The sequence below is a fragment of the Mustela lutreola genome, chromosome 4 (genome assembly GCF_030435805.1).
Source record: "Mustela lutreola isolate mMusLut2 chromosome 4, mMusLut2.pri, whole genome shotgun sequence".
NCBI lineage: Eukaryota > Metazoa > Chordata > Mammalia > Carnivora > Mustelidae > Mustela > Mustela lutreola.
Genome location: NC_081293.1, coordinates 56738955 through 56759737, shown reverse-complemented (window position 1 = coordinate 56759737; position 20783 = coordinate 56738955). Strand labels below are relative to the sequence as shown.

The following is a 20783-nucleotide window of genomic DNA, read 5'->3' as shown; positions in this document are numbered from 1 at the left end:
GCGTACATCATGCCTCATTGAAAATAAGAAAGTATTTCCTTAGAACAAAGACTTTATTTTACATAAGCACATGGTATTCCTCAAAAGCAAGGTACTTAATATTGATAGAATGCTATTATTTAATTCACAATTAATACTAAAATTTTGCCAGTTGTCAGTAACACCACCACCACACTCTTCCAACCCCCCCAGGATTCTGTCTGGAGTCTCAACACTGTATTCTGTTGTCATACCTCTCATTTCCATTAATCTGGGACAATTGCTCAGGAACCTTTTATCTTTCATAACCTTTATATTTGGAAGACTACCAGTCATTTGTATTGTAAACAGTCATTCAGTTTGGTTATGTCAGATGTTTCTTTATGATTAGTTCAGGCCTCTAGGGAGACTGGTTGTCCCAGATTGCCAGGACTTCCCTAAGATTTAGTACCTAAAGCCCTTTGTATTGAGGAACCCCTCAGTCCTGGGCAAACTATTACACCATACTATTAATGCTGCTCCTTCTCAAGGAATTCTGTTGGGAGGTTGTTCTGTTCTTAAATATTACTTATAATACTCTTCTTGAATATAGAAACAACCATATTTGTTTTATTTTAATAAATCAAAATAGTAGAGAAACATACAAAGTTTAAAAGTGAAACTGCTATAATTTCTCATGTTTGTGTTACCTGAGAATTTAGCTGATTTGAGATATTTCAATGTTTATATAGGTTATGTACGAGAACCGCTTTTATTTTTAATAAAAATTTTCTTTCCAGGATTGGGAATGAATTTGATGGTAATGGCAAGAATACTCTATTAAATGTAAAAATTTCTTTTTGCTGTCATTTTAAAGGTGGTGGTAACTCCAGATTTCTTTTTGTCATCCTAGGGTGTTCCGTGTGACTTGGTAACAGGAGAGGAGCGTGTGGCCATAGAGCCAGATGGGAAACAGGCTGCCCATGTTGCTTGTACAGTTGAGATGTGCAGTGTTACAACTCCTTGTATGTACATGCCATTTAAAATGGTTTAGTAAGGTTTAGTAATATTTAGTAAATATAGATGAACATATGAAATGTGTTTTTTATAGTAAAAAAATTTTTAAATGGAGATGAGTAGGACAACAGGTCCCCAGTGCTCAGAACCGCTGATAAATGTCAAACTCTCTGTGGTGTTTGCTTTTGAATGTTCCTTTCCTTTTTTCTCTTCAAGGAACTAAAATGTTAACAACTTTCCTTGTCCCACTCCTCGATTCAGTTCCTCTTTTGATCCAAGTGATAACAAGTATTTGGTATATGTCTTTCCTGCCTTTTTTCATATCACTGATACGTATTACCTGTGAGCACTGTAGATTGTGTATTTTGTTTATTTTTACTTACATATTTATTTATTTTAAAGAATTTTTTTTTAAGATTTTATTTATTTATTTGACAGAGATCACAAGTAGGCAGAGAGGCAGGCAGAGGGAGAGGGGGAAGCAGGCTCCCTGCTGAGCAGAGAGCCCCATGCGGGGCTTGATCCCAGGACCCTGAGATCATGACCCGAGCCGAAGGCAGAGGCCCAACCCACTGAGCCACCCAGGTGCCTCTAAAGGATTTTTAAAGAAAGATTTATTTATTTGAGAGAGAGAGCAAGCATGTGTACATGTGTGAGCAGGGGGAGGAGGAGGGGAAAGACTCCCTGCTGAGCGCAGACCCTGACATCATGACCTGAGCCGAAATCAAGAGTCAGATGCTTAACCAACTGAGCCTTGCAGGTGCCCCAAATATACTTTTTTAAAAAGTATATCTATGGGACACCTGGGTAGTTCAGTTGGTTAAGTGTCTCTCTTCAGCTTAGGTTATGATCCCAGTACCACGTTGGGCTCCCTGCTTAGCGGGGAGTCTGCTTCTCCCTCACTCCCATCTTGTGCTCTCTCTTTCAAGTAAATAAATAAAATCTTAAAAAAAAAAAATTTATTTATTCATTTAGTAATGTCTACACTCAATGTGGGCCTTGAACTCACAAGTCCAAGATCAAGAGTTGTGACTCTTCCAACTGAGTCAGCCAAGTGCCTCTGGATTGTGTATTTTAGTTTTTATTTTTTTAAAAAGATTTTATTTATTTATTTGACAGACAGAGATCACAAGTAGGCAGAGAGGCTGGCAGAGAGAGAGAGGGAAGCAGGCTCCCCACTGAGCAGAGAGCCCGATGTGGGGCTCGATCCCAGGACCCTGGGATCATGACCTGGGCTGAAGGCAGAGGCTTAACCCACTGAGCCACCCAGGCGCCCCCCTGGATTATGTATTTTTTAAAACATTGATGTGATTACTATATTGTATTATTGTTCTACAACTTGCTTTTTTTTCTTCCACAGTCTGTTTTTAGATCTAGTCTTGTTATACATGTATCATTTGTATGTGTATCATATATATCATAAATATATATATAAAGTTTGTGGCTAAAATTCCATCTTATGACTAAAATTATTCATTCCCTCCCCTATTAAAAAATATTTAGATTGCCTAAAGTTTTTCACTAATGGACACCTGGGTGGCTCAGCCCTTTAAGCGGCTGCCTTCAGTTCGGGTCATGATCAGAGTCCTGGGATTGAGCCCCATGTCCCAGCTCCCTGCTTCGTGGGGAGCCTGCTTCTCCTCTCCTTCTGCCACTCCCCTCTGCTCATGTTCTCTTTCTCACAAATGAATAAATCAAATCTTTAAAAAAAAACAAAAGTTTTTCAATATTGTATCATATTTCAGTGAACTTCTATTTAAGTAGTCTTGAAAATATTTTAAATAAAAATTAATTTTTTCTTACCACTAAGCAATCATATCTTCATTATAGAAAATACAAAAATAAATGCAAAGAGAAGAAAAAAAACCCTACAACCTCCCAATCCTACCCATCCGAATCAACAAGTATTAACCTTAACCCTGTGGTGTGTATTTTCCAGATTTCTTCTGTGTTTGTGATTGTGTTGTGTATGAATATACTTATGAGTGCATTGTTGGTGTGTATATTTAATTAAATAGGGATTATACATTATGTACTTTAGTTAGCTTTTTCTGTTTTAATAATTTTTCTGAGTAAATGAAGTTTTTTTTTTTTAAAATGAGTATTATAAAAGTAGTACATTATAAAAATTTAGGTAGCACAGAATTTTATAAATCAGAATTCCCTCTTCTGTACCCTTGTTTCTAATCTTGTTTGTATATACCCAACTGCAGTAGGTGATTTTTAATATGATGGTTTTTCAGTATAAAATGTGCTTGCTTGCTTTTGTTTCCTAAATGTTACTGTGTGCATATTAGTTTTTTTTTCTTTAATGTGCTCTTCTCAACTCCTTGTTACTTGAGGAAGAAAATTAAAATACAGTTTACATGACTTAAAGAGAAGAAAATAATATGGTCAAAAGCATTTTGGCATTAGAAAATAAAATGAGGTACAGTTGTTGCTGTTGCGATGAGCTTAAAACCCCTAAGAATGAGCGTAGTTAAAGATCAGGGAATGACACTTGCTCTTCTTCCTGCTCCTGACATCTGCCTGGGTTCCTGTGATGGAGAAGCTTCATTGTAGTAGGGCTGTCTACTCCTTGTTCCTGGAAGTGTAGATACTTTCTCTTTTTTACTACCCTGTGGGTATGTTTATTCTTTTCTTTTTTCTTAAAGGTTTATTTATTTAGGCGTGCCTGGGTGGCTCAGTGGGTTAAAGCCTCTGCCTTCGGCTCGGGTCATGATCCCAGGGTCCTGGGATCTCTGCTCAGCAGGGAGACTGCTTCCCTTCCTCTCTCTCTGCCTACCTGTGATCTCTGTCAGATAAATAAATAAAATCTTTTTAAAAAATTAAAATTAAAAAAAAGGTTTATTTATTTTAGAGAGATCCTGTGCATGCATTTACAAATAGGGGGAGGGGCAAAGGAAGAGGGAGAGAGAGAAGCAGACTTCCTGCTGAGTGTGGAGCCCAGTGCACAGCTTGACTCCATGACCCTGAGATCCTGATCCTGAGCTGAAATCGAGAGTCAAACACTCAGCCGAGCTACCCAGGCGCCACTGGGTGTATTTGTTCTTATGAAGCAGATTCTCCAAGCTGTCTCATAAGACAAAGGGACCCAGTAGATGCTAGATGGCCTGGGTTTGAATTTCCTGTTTTTAGATCTTACGCTTATTAACTGTACATGCTGTATAACCTTGGGCCAGAGATTTAACTTCTCTGGGCCTCAGTTTATTCTTCTGTAAAATGGCTAGAATGATGATACTTATTGTATATGTTTGTTGCCAAGATGAGTTGAGTTATAATTGTAAAGCACTTAGAGCAAGCCTGCTAGGAAAGAAGTGCTTAGTGAGTGGCGACGGTGGTGATGGTGGTGACGAAGCTTGAGTTGTGGTGCTGTAATTTGTTCATGACACTGTTTAAGTTGATTGCATTGCTCATGATAACTTCTCATTGTAGATGACGTGGCCGTGATCGATGAAATTCAAATGATCAGAGATCCAGGCAGAGGATGGGCTTGGACTAGAGCACTTCTAGGTTAGTGGTCTTAATACTAAGAGCTGTGCTTTGTGACATCTGCATGGAGATGCATTTCTCTGCTTTACATTACCAAATAGAGTCATTAGGATCCTCTCTTTTTGAGGGTTAGCCTAGTGTGAGTTTTTATTTCCTAATTATTATTTTAATAATGGGAAGTCCAGTTCTCTTACTACAAAGTTAGCATAACAAGTTAATTAAAGTTAAAATGTCCAAATCTCACCATCTTTACACAACCAGGATTAATATTTTGGTGTTTTATGATAGTGTTTTTCCTTGTGATGAGTATGGTATTTTGTGAATATGCTATTTTGTATCTTGCTTTTTTCCAGTTTTCTTATTTCATAGATTTTTTTTTCACACCACATACTAATATTGCCTATTCTCCATTGAAGAGCTGTGCTGTTTTTTTCCTACAGAGTTGAACATTTTTTTCTATTACTGATAGTGCTACAGTAAAAATTTTTGTGGCCATAGCTTTTTACTTATTTATTTATTTAATTAATTCTTTAGGATAGGCTCCTGGAATTGGAGTGTTTGAGATCCATGGACATGAATGAACATTTCCACTGCTTGATATTGGAGTGGATTTTTGATCATTGTGTTGTAGGTCATGTGTTTTGAAATTTAAAAACAAGTAGCTGAACTCCTTTAAACAAAGCGTATATATTAAAATCTGCAATTTAAAATAGATGACAGTGAATCTGCTCAGCGGTAAGGAGCTTGTAGTCTCATTTACCCTTCAGCCCTCAGCCTTTGAGACCTTAGTGATTCCATGGAGCCTAATTTGAAAAAGTAAGTATAAGATTCAGGGCTATCCATCAGAATGCCATGTTCTAATCCTGGCTGGTTTCACCCTCGAAGAGACTCAAAACCTCGGCCAAACCAGTTTAAAAGCTCTGAGACAATCTCTGCCCATTAGAAGGTTGTTATTTTGGGGCGCCTGGGTGGCTCAGTGGGTTAAAGCCTCTACCTTCGGCTCAGGTAATAATCTCAGGGTTCTGGAATCGAGCCCCACATCGGGCTCTCTGCTCAGCAGGGAGCTTGCTTCCTCCTCTCTCTCTCTCTCTCTGCCTGCCTCTTTGCCTACTTATGATCTCTGTCTGTCAAGTAAATAAATAAAATCTATTAAAAAAAGTTTTTATTTTATTTTATTTTTTTTAAAGATTTTATTTATTTATTTATTTGACAGATTAGAAGGCGGCAGAGAGGCAGGCAGAGAGAGAGAGTGGGGGAAGCAGGCTCCCTGCTGAGCAGAGAGACCGATGTGGGGCTTGATCCCAGGACCCTGGGATCATGACCCGAGCCGAAGGCAGAGGCTTTTTTTTTTTTTTTAAAGATTTTATTTATTTATTTGACAGACAGAGATCACAAGTAGGCAAGAGGCAGGCAGAGAGAGAGGAGGAAGCAGGCTCCTTGCTGAGCAGAGAGCCCGATGTGGGACTTGATCCCAGGACCCTGAGATCATGACCTGAGCTGAAGGCAGCGGCTTAACCCACGGAGCCACCCAGGCGCCCCCAAAAAAGTTTTTATTTTGAGGTTTGTATCAAAGAGATGATGAACAGGCTTGGTAAAGTTGTAAAGCAATAGGTAAGCAAAGCATTTTTGCTGTATTAAGGTATTATATATTCAATTTCATATCTTTAAACAAATGACTGATTTTGCATTTAACAGGGCTCTGTGCTGAAGAAATCCATTTGTGTGGAGAATCTGCCGCTATTGACCTGGTTACTGAGCTTATGTACACGACTGGGGAGGAAGTGGAGGTACTAGATTACATGCTTTGTTCTCAAGGTGGCATAGCAAATAGCCTAGAGTACCCCAGCAGTGCTTTGTAGGTCCCAGATAGTGGCACAGTCGGAACTTAACTGAAATAAAAAGAATGCTTCATTTCCTCCCAGTTGACTGGGTCATACATATTTGGTTGAATATCATGATGTGAAATCCTGGCAGAATGGCCAGCATACCCCAAGCCTTCCAAAAGTACAAGAAGACTTTTCATCTTCTCTTGACAAAACTTTCTGGAGTTTGAGCAGATCTCTTTAGAATTAACTAAGTCAGGAATGTTGGAAGTTTGAGGCTTAGCAAAAGTTCATGGTTTTCAGAGCCTCAGATGTCTGGTGTTAGGACCTTTGATATACATCTAATTGCTAGAGATAGTTTGTATCACTTTCTTAAATTCATAGAAGGTAACTGGTTTCCTTTTAATCCTAGGTTTTCTTTTGTTTTTTTATTGTAGTTCTTGAATAAGATGAAGGAATTTTTAAAAATTGGGCTTTTAGTTTTATGTTCAGCTTTCAGGGAGAGGCTAGAATGTAGTAGAAGAAAATCTGGGTTCTAGGCTTTGCTGTCATTAGCTTTACATTCTTAGGCAAATAGCAGAAGACTAGAACTGAAAGGACCTTTATCAGACCTGATCTTTTATATGAGTTCTATTTTACTTTTTTATAAAATGGAAATAATAATTAATAACCCTTCTGAAGTTATCAAGTTGCCATGAAAATTGAATATATGTAAAAGTGCTTTGAAAAATTTTTGAAATGCTATATGGCATTTTAGGGGTTTAGAAATACCAATGAGAATCGATGGTAACATTTATTATATGAAAAATAATGTGTTTTTTTGCACTTTCCTTTGAAAAATGTTGGAACTTGTCAGTTACTTTTAAAAAAAAAGATTTATTTATTTATTTACTTATTTACTTATTTAGAGGGAACACAGGGAGGAGGGCCAGAGGGTGAGGGAGAAGCAGATTCTCCCTGCTGCAGTGAGCCTGATGCAGGGCTCGATCCCAGGATTTTGGGATCATGACCTGAGTCAAAGGCAGATGCTTAACAAACTGATCCACCTAGGCACCCCAATATTTAGCTACTTTTCATTACAGGTTTTCACTTATGTATTAATCACAAGAAGCTAAGTGTGTTACTTTAAAATATCATGTCTTTATTGTAGGTTCGAAACTATGAGAGGCTTACCCCCATTTCTGTGCTGGATCATGCATTAGAATCATTAGACAACCTTCGGCCTGGGGACTGCATTGTCTGTTTTAGCAAGAATGATATTTATTCTGTGAGTCGACAGATTGAAATTCGGGGATTGGAATCAGCTGTTATATATGGCAGTCTCCCACCTGGTAATTATTGGCTTTCATTATGACAGATATGAAATCTCTTATTTTTGCTATTTGTGTCATGCTATGTATAGAGAACTTAGTAAAAGGTACTGAATTATGTCACTTGATAAACTAGTAATTTATTATGGGTCATATAAAATAAATTCCTCTGTTTCATCTTGGTGGGGAATAGAAGTTTTTAAATTCATAGTTCTTGCTGCTGCTGTTAGGCTATATTTTAAACATTGAGTTGATAATTTTTTATAGCAAGTCATTAAAGGGGCACCTGGGTGGCTCAGTTAGACATCTGACACTTGATTTTGACTCTGGTCATGATTTCAGGGTTGTGAGATGGAACCCCATGTTGGGCTCTGTGCTGGCCATGGAGCTTGCTTGGGATTCTCTCTTTCCATCTCCCTCTGCCCCTCCTGGCTCTCTCTAAGAACAAAACAAAACAAAAATATTAAAATATGAAATACCAGTTTGTTAATTGTGTTGAAGTTATAGTCCTGAAACCTTTTTTTTTTTTCCCCTAGAGAGAGAGCACGAGTGTCAGTGGGGTGAGGGGGTCAGAGGGAGGCGGGGAGAGAATCCCAAGCAGACTTCATCCTCATCGTGGAGCCCAGTGCAGGCTTGATCCCAGGACTCTGAGATAATGACCTGAGCTGAAATTAAGAGTCAGATGCTTAACTGACTGAGCCATCCTGGTACCCAGAAACAATAAGAGTTTTATTCATAAAAATGGAGAGTAGGAGATGAGGAGTTCCAAGATATACTTAGTATGATGTGTTAAAAGACTGAAAATGCTGAACTAACATAAACCTTCTGATTTTAGGGACCAAACTTGCTCAAGCAAAAAAGTTTAATGATCCTGATGATCCATGCAAAATCCTGGTTGCTACAGATGCAATTGGCATGGGACTTAATTTGTAAGTAATTTGTTTTTAATACTCATGGATAGTCAGTGGGTTAGATCACAATTAAACATTTTCTAATTGGCATTAGAATGACCAAACATTTAAGTTTAGAAGAATGGGTATTGTAATAGAGATCTGAGATTGATCTTGTTTATGTCTCTTGAGAGAATAAAAAAAATAAACAGCACTAGGAGTTTTGAGTGATACTCCCTACTACTAGCCTGTTATGTTATTCCATTGTACTTCCAATCTCAGTCAACAAGTGTGTGAGTGCCCATTATGAATGTGGGGCTAGGCGTTAGCTCTAGGAGTAACAGTATTATGCTTAAATAGTCCTCTCTGGGTAATCAAGGCAATTATACCTTTGTGAATTAAAGAACTATTCAGAGCTGTTAATAGCTTTATTATATGTTAAATATAAATACACATTTATGTAAATATGCACATATTTATATAAATGTATATTAAAAATAAGTATATATGTTAATAGCTGTTAATAGCTATTTTGTTTTTGTTTTGTTTTTTTTACTAGAGTGTGTGAGAGGGGAGGAGTAGAGGGAGGAGAATTGCAAGCAGACTCCCTGCTGACCACACAGCCACCATGGGGCTTGATCTCACAACCCTGAGGTCACAACCCGAGCTGCAATCAAGAGTCTGATGCCACTCACTCCTCACTGAGCCACCCGTGGTAGCAGCCAACTTCAAAAGCAGTCTGAGAGTACTTTATGTGGTTTACTCTTATAAAAAATAAAAAGTTATTTTTGGGGTGCCTGGGTGGCTCAGTTAGTTTAGTGTGCGACTCTTGATTTCAGCTCAGGTCATGACCTCAGGGTCCTGGGATCAAGCCCTGAGTCAGGCTCTGCACTCAGCGCAGAGTATGCTTGGCCCTCCCCTCTCCCTTTGTTCTTCCCCCTGCTCGTGCTCTTGGTCTCTCTCAAATAAATAAAATAAAAAAAGAAAAGTTATTTTCTGTAACTTATTGAAGGATAATTTACGTACTCCACAGTTTACCCCTTGTAAATGGACAATTTTTTTTTGGTAAATGTACAATTTAATGATTTTAGTAAATTTACACATTTATTAAAAATGTGTAAATGCTATTTAAGGGGAAGAAAAAGAATTGTTGACAAACCTCTTTTCCTTATTTTGTAAACAGTGGACAAGATTGTAAGGAAGCCTAACCTAAACTAGAATTGCAGTGAGCATTTCTGCAATGACCCAAATTATGGAGAGTTTTTTGTTTTTTGGTTTTTTTTCTCACATTTTAAACTTTTTATTTGCGTATTAAAAAATTGTGCATTCCAATACTTAAAATCATTCAAAGAAAAAAATGGCACTCTGACTAAACTGCAGTTTACCGCCCGGCAAGACACCTTGGACCAGCTTAGTTTTCACTAGTTGTGTCCACCCAGCTTCTTCCTCCTTCGCTGGCATACAAGTTATTTTCCTTCCCCTGCCGATGTATAGGAGGTTTGGCTTCCCAGTCAGTAGTTCAGATTCTTTGCTAAGAACGAGGGGACCATAGTCATTTAAACTTGATCCAACCTCTTTGCATCTTAAAAGTTAAACAGCTAAAAAGAAGTAAATAAGAAGGCAATGCTTGTGGAATGTATAGTGCGTATCAGCGGCGCCTGCCTCATTACGATTCGCCCGCTTGCTTCTCCTGTTCAATCGTTTCTTTTGAAGGCAGTGGATTTTTCTCTTGTGTTTCTGTCTTCTTCAATTTCGACTTATCGAATTTCTCAATCTCAGCCATATCGGGTTTGTCAGGCATGGTTGCAGAGCAAGCGGAGCGAGGTGCGCGAGCGAGAGAAGACCGGTCTGCTCAGGAGCCGCCACCGAATGATGGAGAGTTTTTTATTCAGCATTCTGAGCGAGTACTTTTATTTCTCTTTCAGGAGCATAAGGAGAATTATTTTTTATTCCCTTATAAAACCCACTATCAATGAAAAGGGAGAGAGAGAAATAGAACCAATTACTACCTCTCAGGCCTTGCAGATTGCTGGCAGAGCTGGTAGATTCAGTTCAAAATATAAGGAGGGAGAAGTGACAACAATGAATCGAGAAGACCTCAGTTTATTAAAGGAAATTTTGAATAGGCCCGTGGATCCTATAAAGGTAAGATGTAATATGTTAATTACTTCTCCGTGGAGGACAGTCATTCCTTCCTTCATGTACCTTCCAGACTCTTGCTTCTGACCCTTGGAAATAGAAATAAGCAAAAGAAAGTTTTGTGCCGTGAAAATCATGTCAAGAAAGCTCTACTTTACTGCTTTGGAGAGGCATACCTTCATCGGAGAATGGTGTGCAAGTGAAAGGTCCAGAGGAAACAAGTGTAGTGAACCTGATACTCCTTTAGTTCTTCCTGTCTGATGATGGGTCGAGGGAGGGGCGTAGTTGCTTCAGGTGGGCACACAGCTGTGTCAACAGACCGAAAAATTATGAGAAGTTTGAATATCACATATCCTCCACAATGTCTGTAACATGTGGGAGAATGTGGGAGAAGCCTTGAGTGTGGGGCAGAAACTGTACTAAGCGATACAACTTTGAGCTAGTAAGGACAAGGTTCCGTTTTGGTTAGTGCAGTTAGTTGAGGCAGCAGCATATGTATTTTAAGCAAACCGTTACAATTGAAGTTGCTTGGAAAATTCACTTATAAATTAACGTGGCTCGTTTTATTCTTCAGGGGTGCTGGTAAAGGGGAGTAGAAATGAGGTGATGCAAGGAAACATTCCTGGAGGAAGGCTGTGGTTGAACTAATTTCTGTAACTTTTGTTAAGAGTGCAGTTGATAATGACACACCCGCACTTTTCTCCTGTGTGCCTCGGTTCCTCATACTCCGCCTCCCTCCCATGACTCGTCTCTTCTTTCCTCCATTCATCCTTTGCTCTTTCTCTTTCCCATGCCCTTTCTCTCTGCGTATACTTAACTGTAGGCATTTATTGGTACTGGAATACCGTTGAAGAGATCATTGGCCTCCAGTTAAGACATTCTCTCCTGTATTTGTCAGTTTTATTGCCTTGGCTAAAGTGATTGATTTCCCTTGTTCGTTTTTGTTCAGTGAAGATAACTGAGACCCTGGAAAGCAGTTTTGGTACTCTGTCAAATCATCATAGATTTTAGGAGTACAACTAAGATACCTGCAAAAGATTGACTAAGTACTCAGTTGGGTATAATTGGTTGATTTTACTGAATCATCAGCTTTCTTAATTGGTAATAAATGGGAAAGTGATATATTGCTTTTTTCTTTTTTACTCAAATTCTTGTCATTTCACTAATTTGGCTAGAGCTTAGCCTATTCGAATATAGGAGTATTTTGAAATAACTTAAGGAAAGTTGTCCTTTAAAAAGAAAACTTAGAGTTGATCTTTCTTTTACTAAAGGCAGCCGGTCTTCATCCAACTGCTGAGCAGATTGAAATGTTTGCTTACCATCTCCCTGATACAACACTTTCTAATCTCATTGTAAGTAAAAACTCACTTTTAAATCTCTTCTAAAATCTAAAATTTCTTTTCTAAAAATGTTGGTATGTCAGACAGTTACAGGTTAACCTCCTGGGCATCAGTGAGTAGTCTGTTTTATGACGTCGCTGCCTGTGAAGTTTATCTTGAAGGTGGAAAAACATTCTCTCAGAATCTTCTGGGACTCTCGTCCTAAGGAATTTTCTGAGTATTTCAGGTTGGGAAGGCCATGGGGGAAGTCTTTTGGCTTGGGAAGGCAGTGGATTAAGGGGGGCTTTCTAGAAGACTTACAGATTTGAAGAGATTGTCCTTTGTAGACTTGAGCACTTTATTCCTGCCCACTTAGGCAGTCCAGTAATGTATCTTTCCCCCCGTCCCAGGATATTTTTGTAGACTTTTCACAAGTTGATGGGCAGTATTTTGTCTGCAACATGGATGATTTTAAATTTTCTGCAGAGTTGATCCAACATATTCCATTAAGTCTCCGAGTGCGGTATGTTTTCTGCACAGCTCCGATCAACAAGAAGCAGCCCTTTGTCTGTTCTTCATTGTTACAGGTAAGCCTTTGTCTTTGTATTTGCCTTGTTTCAAGTCCATGCATTTCCCCAAACAACACTTTGTTATATAAAGTAAAACGATTGGAGAGTATCTTTCAATATGGGATACTATATAAGAAGTTAAATATAAAGTGGTTCTTTTTTTCTTACAGGCACTTTTTTGGGGGTCAGGGAAACTGTTGCTTTGTATTTGGATTTATGTGGTAGCCTTTGTGAAGAAGCTAAAACAAAAACAAGTATAATTTGGGGGGGCTGGTTCTTTGCCTAATGATACACTTTTTTTTTCTTAATGGTTCTTTTGGTCTTCTTTTTAATATTTGTTTATTTGTCTGTTTATTTTAAGTAGGCTCCTTGCCCAACGTGAGATGTGAACTCACAGCCCTGAGATCAAGAGTCATATGCTCTGGGATGTCTGGGTGGCTCAGTTTGGTTGCATTTCTGCCTTTGTCTCAGGTCATGTTTCCAGGATCCTGGTATTGAGCCCTTCATTGGACTCCTTGCTCAGCAGCGAGCCTGCTTCTCCCTCTACCTGCTACTCCCCAACTTACGCACGCATTCTCTCTCTTTGACAGATAAATAAATAAAATCTTAAAAAAAATAAAGAGTCAACAGGCTCTACCAACTGAGCCAGCCAGATGCCCTGATACACTTCTTTCTTAATGGCATTGGGTAATATTTTTTGGAAATTCAGTTTTCCTAATTATAAGGCACTGAGTCAGGGATAGCTATCTTACGCTTTTGGTGCCAAGGTTCTAGCCCCTTTTCTTTTCATTCATTTGCATAAGGATACAAAACTCTGCCTCCTGTGGAGTACAGGATGCTCCCAGACAAGGGGGGGCAGGGAAGGGCAGTGGAAGCTGGACTTCCAGCCCCCTGCCATGTCCTCTCAGCTCGCAGAGCTCTTGCCTCTCACCCCTATTGCCTGTGGCTGGAGTGCTATCTCACTAAACCCCCAAAGGCCTCCTCTTTGAATCCTCCTCACACTCAGTCTCACTGCTGTCTTTTCTGTAGAACTCAGCATTCTGCATACTAACTGTGTTCCTACCAGATCTGTTTCTAAATTTATGCTCTAAATTACTTTGCAGTCACATAAATAATACATAAAAGCTTTCTCGCTACACTCAGTTAAAACACTACAGATAGGTTAAATTGGGTTACCACCCCCAATCCCAGTCTTCAACGAAGCTACAGTTAACAGTTTGTGTCACTGCAGACCTCTTCCATTGCGTTTGCCTACGTGTGTGTATACATATAGAAATTCTAGTTTTGTTGAGTGGGTGTGTTTTCCCATAAATGTTGTGATGAATTATTCTGCAACTTGCCTTTCTCTTTCCCTATTAATGTGTCTTAGAGGTATTGAACGTCCCAGGTATTTACCTAGAAAATATGTTACTTAGAGCTGATGTTTATGGGGGAGTTAGTTGGCATAAAGTTGAAGTTCATGGAACAAAGTCTCAACTGCTATAACCTGACCTGGATAGAGCTCAAGACCATGGCCTTGACCCCTTTTATACAGCTTTTCTAATGAAGCAGCAGCATTTTACTAAGGAGTAAGAGGTCCGGAATGGTATAGACCAACAGTCGCTTATATGTTCTGTTAGTGGTAGCATGTTACATTTAGAGATTTTTCCTTTTTTCTTGGTCACCATTACTTACTGAACTATAAAAGAGCTCAATCCTTTGGATGGTCTCTAATGCCCCCCTGGATGTTTGTTTGGAATCAGTGTTCTAGGGAGCTCCTTTAGGGCTGGCTGCTGGATGGAGGTACCTGATTGGCATCTCTCTCTTCCCCTCTCTGCACAGCTCTGTACTTAACTCTTTTACATACCGGGTTTCTACTAGTCTGTGGCCACAAATATTAAAGCCACTGTCTTTGTAAAAGAAACTGAGTTTGGCTTGTCCTGCTTTTAGCAAAGGTTAGTATGGTCACATTTCCATCTTCATGGCTATCCTGTTTGGCACTTATTAAGCTTAGTAGAATGCATGACTGAATTTAATAAAATCATAACTTTTTTTTTTTTAAAGATTTCATTTATTTGACAGAGAATGAGAGCACAGGCAGTTGGAGTGACAGGCAGAGGGAGAGGGAGGGGGAGAAGCATGCTCCCTGCTGAGCAGAGAGCCTGATGTGGGGCTTCATCCCAGAACTCTGGGATCATGACCTGAGCTGAAGGCAGACGCTTAATTGACTGAGCCACCCAGGTGCCCCAAATCACAACATTATTTAACCATAGTTGTTCTAAAACTGCCTTGCCTCTTGGAAGTATTGGCCTTGTTTAGGTTAAACATTTAGAGATAATTTTCCCTAATCAGCAAATGAACCATTTGAAATCAGCTTATTCTTGAAGCCAAAGATTTTAAACTCTTGTTCTAGAAATCTCATATGGTTGTGGTCTGTCTGCTGTAGGTAATATCTGTGTCATATGGTTGTGGTCTGATGCATAATTGTGCCTAGTGTTGTTGGGGAGTGGGAGCAGCTTAGTTTTCCAAGCACATTATCCAGCAGTGTCCTGTGGTTCCAGGAGGAGGTGTGGTGGTCTTACGGTATTGATGAGGAACCTGAAGCACAGAGTGGTGGCTTAGCCAAAACACCACAGCCAAGTGAAGAGGCAGTCTTTTTACCAGTTTGATTGACTCATAGGCAACCAACCCAAAGAGTTTCTTTATGATAAGGGAGGACATTAACAAGATACAGCTCATACTTGTAGTTATAGGACTGTTGCCTGAAGGGATAGAAATGACAGTCTTCCATGTCTGTCCAGAACTTAGAACATTAAATGTACATAAAAGTTAACAAGACCTAGGCTCTGGAAAGTTAGTTCTTGTACAATTTCTGATGCACATATTATTGCCCTGGTTTTGGAAAATGAAGGAAGCCCCCCTCCCCTTCTATTTCCTTAAAAGTGTCTTTGTAAAGTATTAAATGTTCTAAAAATTAAGAAAAGTATAAAGAGGGAAAGATACCAGCCTGCTTATTGAAACAACCACAGTTGATTTTTTGTTGTGCTTTCTCTTTCTAACTGCAGACCTAGGTGAATTTTGATTCTTCTACCATTCTTTTCTTTTCTTTCAGTTTGCCAGGCAGTATAGCAGGAATGAGCCACTGACCTTCTCATGGTTACGCAGATATATTAAATGGCCATTACTTCCACCTAAGAATATTAAAGATCTTATGGATCTAGAAGCTGTCCATGATGTCTTGGATCTTTACCTGTGGCTAAGGTATCACATTTTTCCTTTACGTACTCTTGTTTTTCTAAGTAATAGGGGAAATCAAAGATTTTAAGAGTAAATGGTCTTTTGCTCTCTCAAGTTAGACACATTTTTGCAGGATGTTTTATGTTATGTTTATTGTCCATTATGGCTGTTGAGCCTTATTTATAAACATTCTAAAAATGACTGAGGGACTTCTGTGATTCTAGTTCAGACAGGTAGGTGAGAAGGTTTACTAGACCGTTGCTATACAAATGGTGGTCCCTGGACCGAAAGCACTGGGACTACCTGGGAACTTATTAGAACGAGAGAATATCAGGCCCACCACAGACTTAATCAGACCACATTTTAAGAATATCTCCAGGTGATTCACTTGTACATTAATATTTGAAAGGTACTCTGCTAGCTCAGTGATTTTCAAAGGTGGGGCATGTCCCACGGGGGAACATACCAGAATCACTTAAGATGAGAGTGATGACCTATCCTCATAATGACAGTATTGCTCAGGTGTGCTGGGGCCAAAATAAGGGTTGATCAGAAGCACTGGACAGAGTTTGCAAAAACAGAACATTTGGGATTAATCAGTGTCAAGATGTAGTTACGTCAGTGAGATAAGTCCAATACTGTGAGAAGAGCTCTTGTTATAACCTAATGTGTCTCTTTCCCAGCTACCGGTTTATAGATATGTTTCCAGATGCCAGCCTTATTCGAGACCTCCAGAAAGAATTGGATGGCATTATCCAAGATGGTGTACACAACATCACCAAACTGATTAAAATTTCAGAGGCACAAAAGCTGTTGAATTTGGAGAGCTTGTCAGCAGAGAACCAGTCGCGATTGTCAGGAACTGTGAAGGGCCAAGCTAGAAGGATGCGTGGAGCCAAAACATTAGGGAATAAAGCTGCTGAGACACCCAGCCCCAGTGTGGGAGAGAAATCCCTGGCTTCCAGATTGGTACAGCAAGGCCTTCTCACTGCAGACATGCTGAAACAGCTAGAAAAAGAGTGGCTAACACAACAAACGGAGCATGGCAAAGACAAAACAGAGCATGGGACTCACTCAAAAGGGGCAAGAAGGAAGAAGAAGGAACCTGATTCAGATTAGTTTACTTTATTTTTGCAAATAAAAATATTTTAAAACCTTTTTTTTTCTCATATGTATTTACTCGTTGCTATGGTATTGTGGCTATCTCTTACTGTTGTGTTTTTTGTTTGTTTTTTTTGGTGTGGGAAAATAAGCTCTTAAAGATTTATTTAAGATTTAATTATTTTAACATTTAAAAATTACAAATTACAAATGTCTTAGAGATTTTATTTAAAATTTATATACTGGCCATTTGTAGTATAGCACTAAGATAATGCATTGTAAGGAACTGTGTTTGGGAATAAAATCCATTTGGTGAATTGTTTTGATCAGTTTCCTACACCATTGCTGAGGATGTCATGGATGGAGTTGGTCCCCCACCCGGCTTAAGACTTTTTTAGTAAGAGAGAGAGTAGAGGGAAGGGACAGAGGGAGAGGGAGAATCTCAAGCAGACTCTGCACTGAGTGCAGACCCCAGTGGAGGGCTCGATCTCATGACCCCGAGATCATAAGCTGAGCCAAAACCAAGAGTCAGACACTCGATCGACTGAGCCACGCAGGTGCCCCATGGAGATATTTGAACCACATTGCTGTCTACTGTACCCATGTACCAGAGTCTGTTCTTGTTGCTGGAATTAAGCAGGAACCAAGATAATGTTTCAGCCCTCATGGAGATTATAATTTGATGTGGAGTGAACAGAAGTTAGTTAACCAATAACTTCAGCTCTGTGAGGGCAGAGACTGTTGTCTATGAGTTCACTCTGTACTACAGCTCCTGAACTACAGTAGAGGCACAATCAATTTTTCTTTGCAAAATGAATGGTTGTAGTTTCAGAGAAATGCTAGAAAGGTAGAATAAGGGAAGAGAGTGGCAAGGCTTTGGAGTTGGACAGATCAGGGTACAGTTTGTCTTATCACTGCTAAGCTCAGTGACCTTGCCCTCTTTAGGATTTGGTCTCTGCCTGGACAATAATGCATGCCTGGTTGGAATTGTCTAGTAGGTTAAGTGTGATGAGATCCTATTTAGCACAGGGCGTGGTATACAGAAGTGTTTTGTAAATGAACCTGGAGGTTTGGGTTTGTTCTGTGAATTGAGCTCTTAAGCTGTTTCAAGAGCTGAATGAGTTTCTTGAGCAATTGCTAAATTGACGCTGACTTCAGATTATGGATTAAACCTGATTTGGTTGAACGTGGGTCAAGGAACAGCCAAGTTTGCCAAGCTAGTCATCTCTTTCTGGCTTTTTCTTCAGTTGAGATGGTATTTCATTTACCTGAGATGGCAGTCTTTATTCTTCTAATCTTTGCTTTTGTGGAAATAAAAGCTGAACAGCTGGCACTGACTATATTTCACCCTTGTTTGTGGGTAAACAATATTGAAATGCCTAGAAGGACATAATGTATTTTTTGATACTCTGCATTTGAGCAGCTTCACCTTCTAGAATTTGCTATCCCCTGTGACTTAATACTCCAGCAGACCTAGTCCATTCTTGCTCAGATGGGCTCAAGAAATACTCCTAAACTACCTGGATAATGGATGTGGGCTTATTGTATTTAAATGATAAGGTACATCACTTCGTGTGTCTTAATTTTCCCACTTTCTCCCGTTTGGGGGCCAAATTGGTAAATCAGAGAAGACACTTAGGCAAGACAATTGCAAACAGAGGCCATTTAAGTGTTAGCAAAGCCTCAGATGAGTGGAGAGGGGCTAGGGGGTAATGTAAGAGGAGAAGGACTGCTTGAATGCTGAATTAAGGAGATTTTATAAACAGTGATAACATCATTTACCCTCTAACCCTTCTCTTTGTGGGGGAGGAAGAGCTTTGTGGCTAGGCAGAAGATACTGAAGAAAGATGACATCTGGTGAAGCAAAAAAATAAAAATAAAAATAATTGGGATGGCCCTGAGTAATTCTTTGCTGTATGTTTACTTCCACAAATAGCCTGGTCTTCCTTCCACTCAGGTCGTGTTCTTGATTGTAAAACACAACTGTTTTGTTTTTCCTTGCAGTTTTCTAGTAGGTTTTGAATCCTTGGATTATCGTGGCTTCAGCTGTCCATCAACATGAGGTTTGGATGTCCATTCCATCTCAGATCCTGCAGAACAGAGCTAGGTAATTCACTAAAATGTGGACAGTACATAACTGGTTAGGAATAATAACCAATGGCTTGTAATGCTTTGTTCATTGTGTTTGTGGACTAGTGTAAATCTACACAATTGAATTGGGTCCTTTGGAAAAAAAAACTTTGAATCACAAACATACAAAACAATCATAAAACACCAAAGTTTCTTACAGCTTAGAACTGGGAGTCTATAGTTATGATGCAGTCATTCTGCGTGTGTCCGCCTCAGACCTATTAGGCTATAATGAAAAGTTATGGTTTGTTAAGAGACAAGCAAATGGGTAGATGAGTCAGGCTATTTCCCTCCTCTATTTCAAAGCCATATAAAATACATAAACTTGAGCAGAGATAGCAATATTTATAGGCAGATTACTGAGTTATCACTGTTCTCTAAAAGCCTGTCACTTAACATAGGAAGATAATGTCAGAGATGATAAGTCACATTTGTCTTTATGGGCAAAAATGCTGGAGAAAAACAACAACAAAAAAACCTTTTTAAAATAGGATTGGGCTTAGAAGACAATTCAAGAAGCTACTTTGGTAAATTTGGGTAGAGGAGGTGTTCTTGCACTTGGTCCTTCAAGGCCCCTCTTTTACAGTCTACCTTAAAATTTGACACCATGTGCTCACTATCCACTTCATGGCCTTGAGAAGCCCCTGGTGCTTACAGAAGTTCTGGAAAGGCTTGTAACCTTAGTGACTACTTTGAACTGCTGATTGACACACTGTAATTTGCAGTGAAATTGATAATCCCTGCTGGGAAGTCTCAAGTCCTTGTAATCAGGCCAAGACATGTATGGTATGTGTGTGTGTATGTATATGTGTGTATACATACATATTTTTAAATTTAATTTGTAATGTTCATACATTTCTTTGTTTTTCTCTTAATAGCTATACACTCATTTTCTTAATACGTATATCACTTATTGTTATCCTTTTAAAACTGGTAAATAGGGGCACCTGGGTGACTCAGTCCTTTAAGCATCTGACTTGATTTTTGACTCAAGTCAATCACAGGGTTGTGAGATTGAGCCCTGGTCTGGGGCTCTATGCTCAGCACAGAACCTGCTTAAGATTCTTTCCCTCTCCCTCTGTACCCTTTGCTCGCACTCTCTCTTACTCTCTAAAAAACAAAACAAAACAGCCCAAAAAACAAACCTGATAAATAGATGGATGTTGATCTCATTGTATCTATAAAATTCCCTATGCATATAAGTATTTGAAGTGTAATAAATTTAAAACAAATTCATGATATAAATTCAAAACAAAGCTTTCTTGGAAATAAGAACTTTCCCATAAGCCATACTTCCATATATTAATTTATCTCTAATCTGTATACATAAGCCAAATAAGCCTAAGCTATTAAAAAATTTTTTTTTGGTCAAAGGACGGTATACACAGCTTGAAAACCAGAGGCAAGAACAATTGACTCTGTTACCTATTATAGTATTTACCTTATTGGTGCTACAGAATTTGTATCTCCTGCTATTTCCTAAGTTATTTTAAGACATTAGCTATTGATTTCCTGTTACTGTAGGTGAGGATTTAGCTTTCTTAAATCTTTTCTTAAGTCATTCATTCTCTCCATTTCCCTTAAAAAAAAAAATTTAGCTATTTGAGAGACAGAGTGAGAGAACGTGCATGAGCGGGAGGAGGAGAAACAGACTTCCCACTGAGCAGAGAGCCTGATTGCAGGACCCGAGATCATGACCTGAGCCAAAGGCAGGTGGTTAACCAACTTAGCCACCCCGGAGCCCCTCCATTTCGCTTTTGATACGGCTATTACTTCTTTTTGTTTTGTTTTGTTTTGTTTGTTTGTTTGTTTTTGCCTT

General features: G+C 39.1%; 2 protein-coding genes across 2 annotated transcripts in view; one reads left to right on the top strand and one right to left on the bottom strand.

The window, feature by feature from the left end:
* The window catches only part of SUPV3L1 (Suv3 like RNA helicase), a 28339-nt gene extending 11183 nt beyond the window's left edge, over nt 1–17156 (top strand). The window contains exons 6-15 of the mRNA XM_059170066.1: nt 872–983; nt 4411–4488; nt 6163–6254; nt 7441–7621; nt 8436–8529; nt 10416–10635; nt 11901–11981; nt 12359–12535; nt 15609–15757; nt 16417–17156. Of these exons, the coding sequence (XP_059026049.1) occupies nt 872–983; nt 4411–4488; nt 6163–6254; nt 7441–7621; nt 8436–8529; nt 10416–10635; nt 11901–11981; nt 12359–12535; nt 15609–15757; nt 16417–16852 (1620 nt within the window). The 3' untranslated portion in view covers nt 16853–17156. The remainder of the gene's footprint in view (nt 1–871; nt 984–4410; nt 4489–6162; nt 6255–7440; nt 7622–8435; nt 8530–10415; nt 10636–11900; nt 11982–12358; nt 12536–15608; nt 15758–16416) is intronic.
* LOC131828887 (thymosin beta-4-like) lies at nt 10042–10348 on the bottom strand. Its single transcript, XM_059170067.1, has one exon. It carries the CDS (start codon nt 10289–10291, stop codon nt 10157–10159), a length of 135 nt encoding a protein of 44 aa, XP_059026050.1. The 5' UTR covers nt 10292–10348; the 3' UTR covers nt 10042–10156.
* Nucleotides 17157–20783: the final 3627 nt, after the last annotated feature.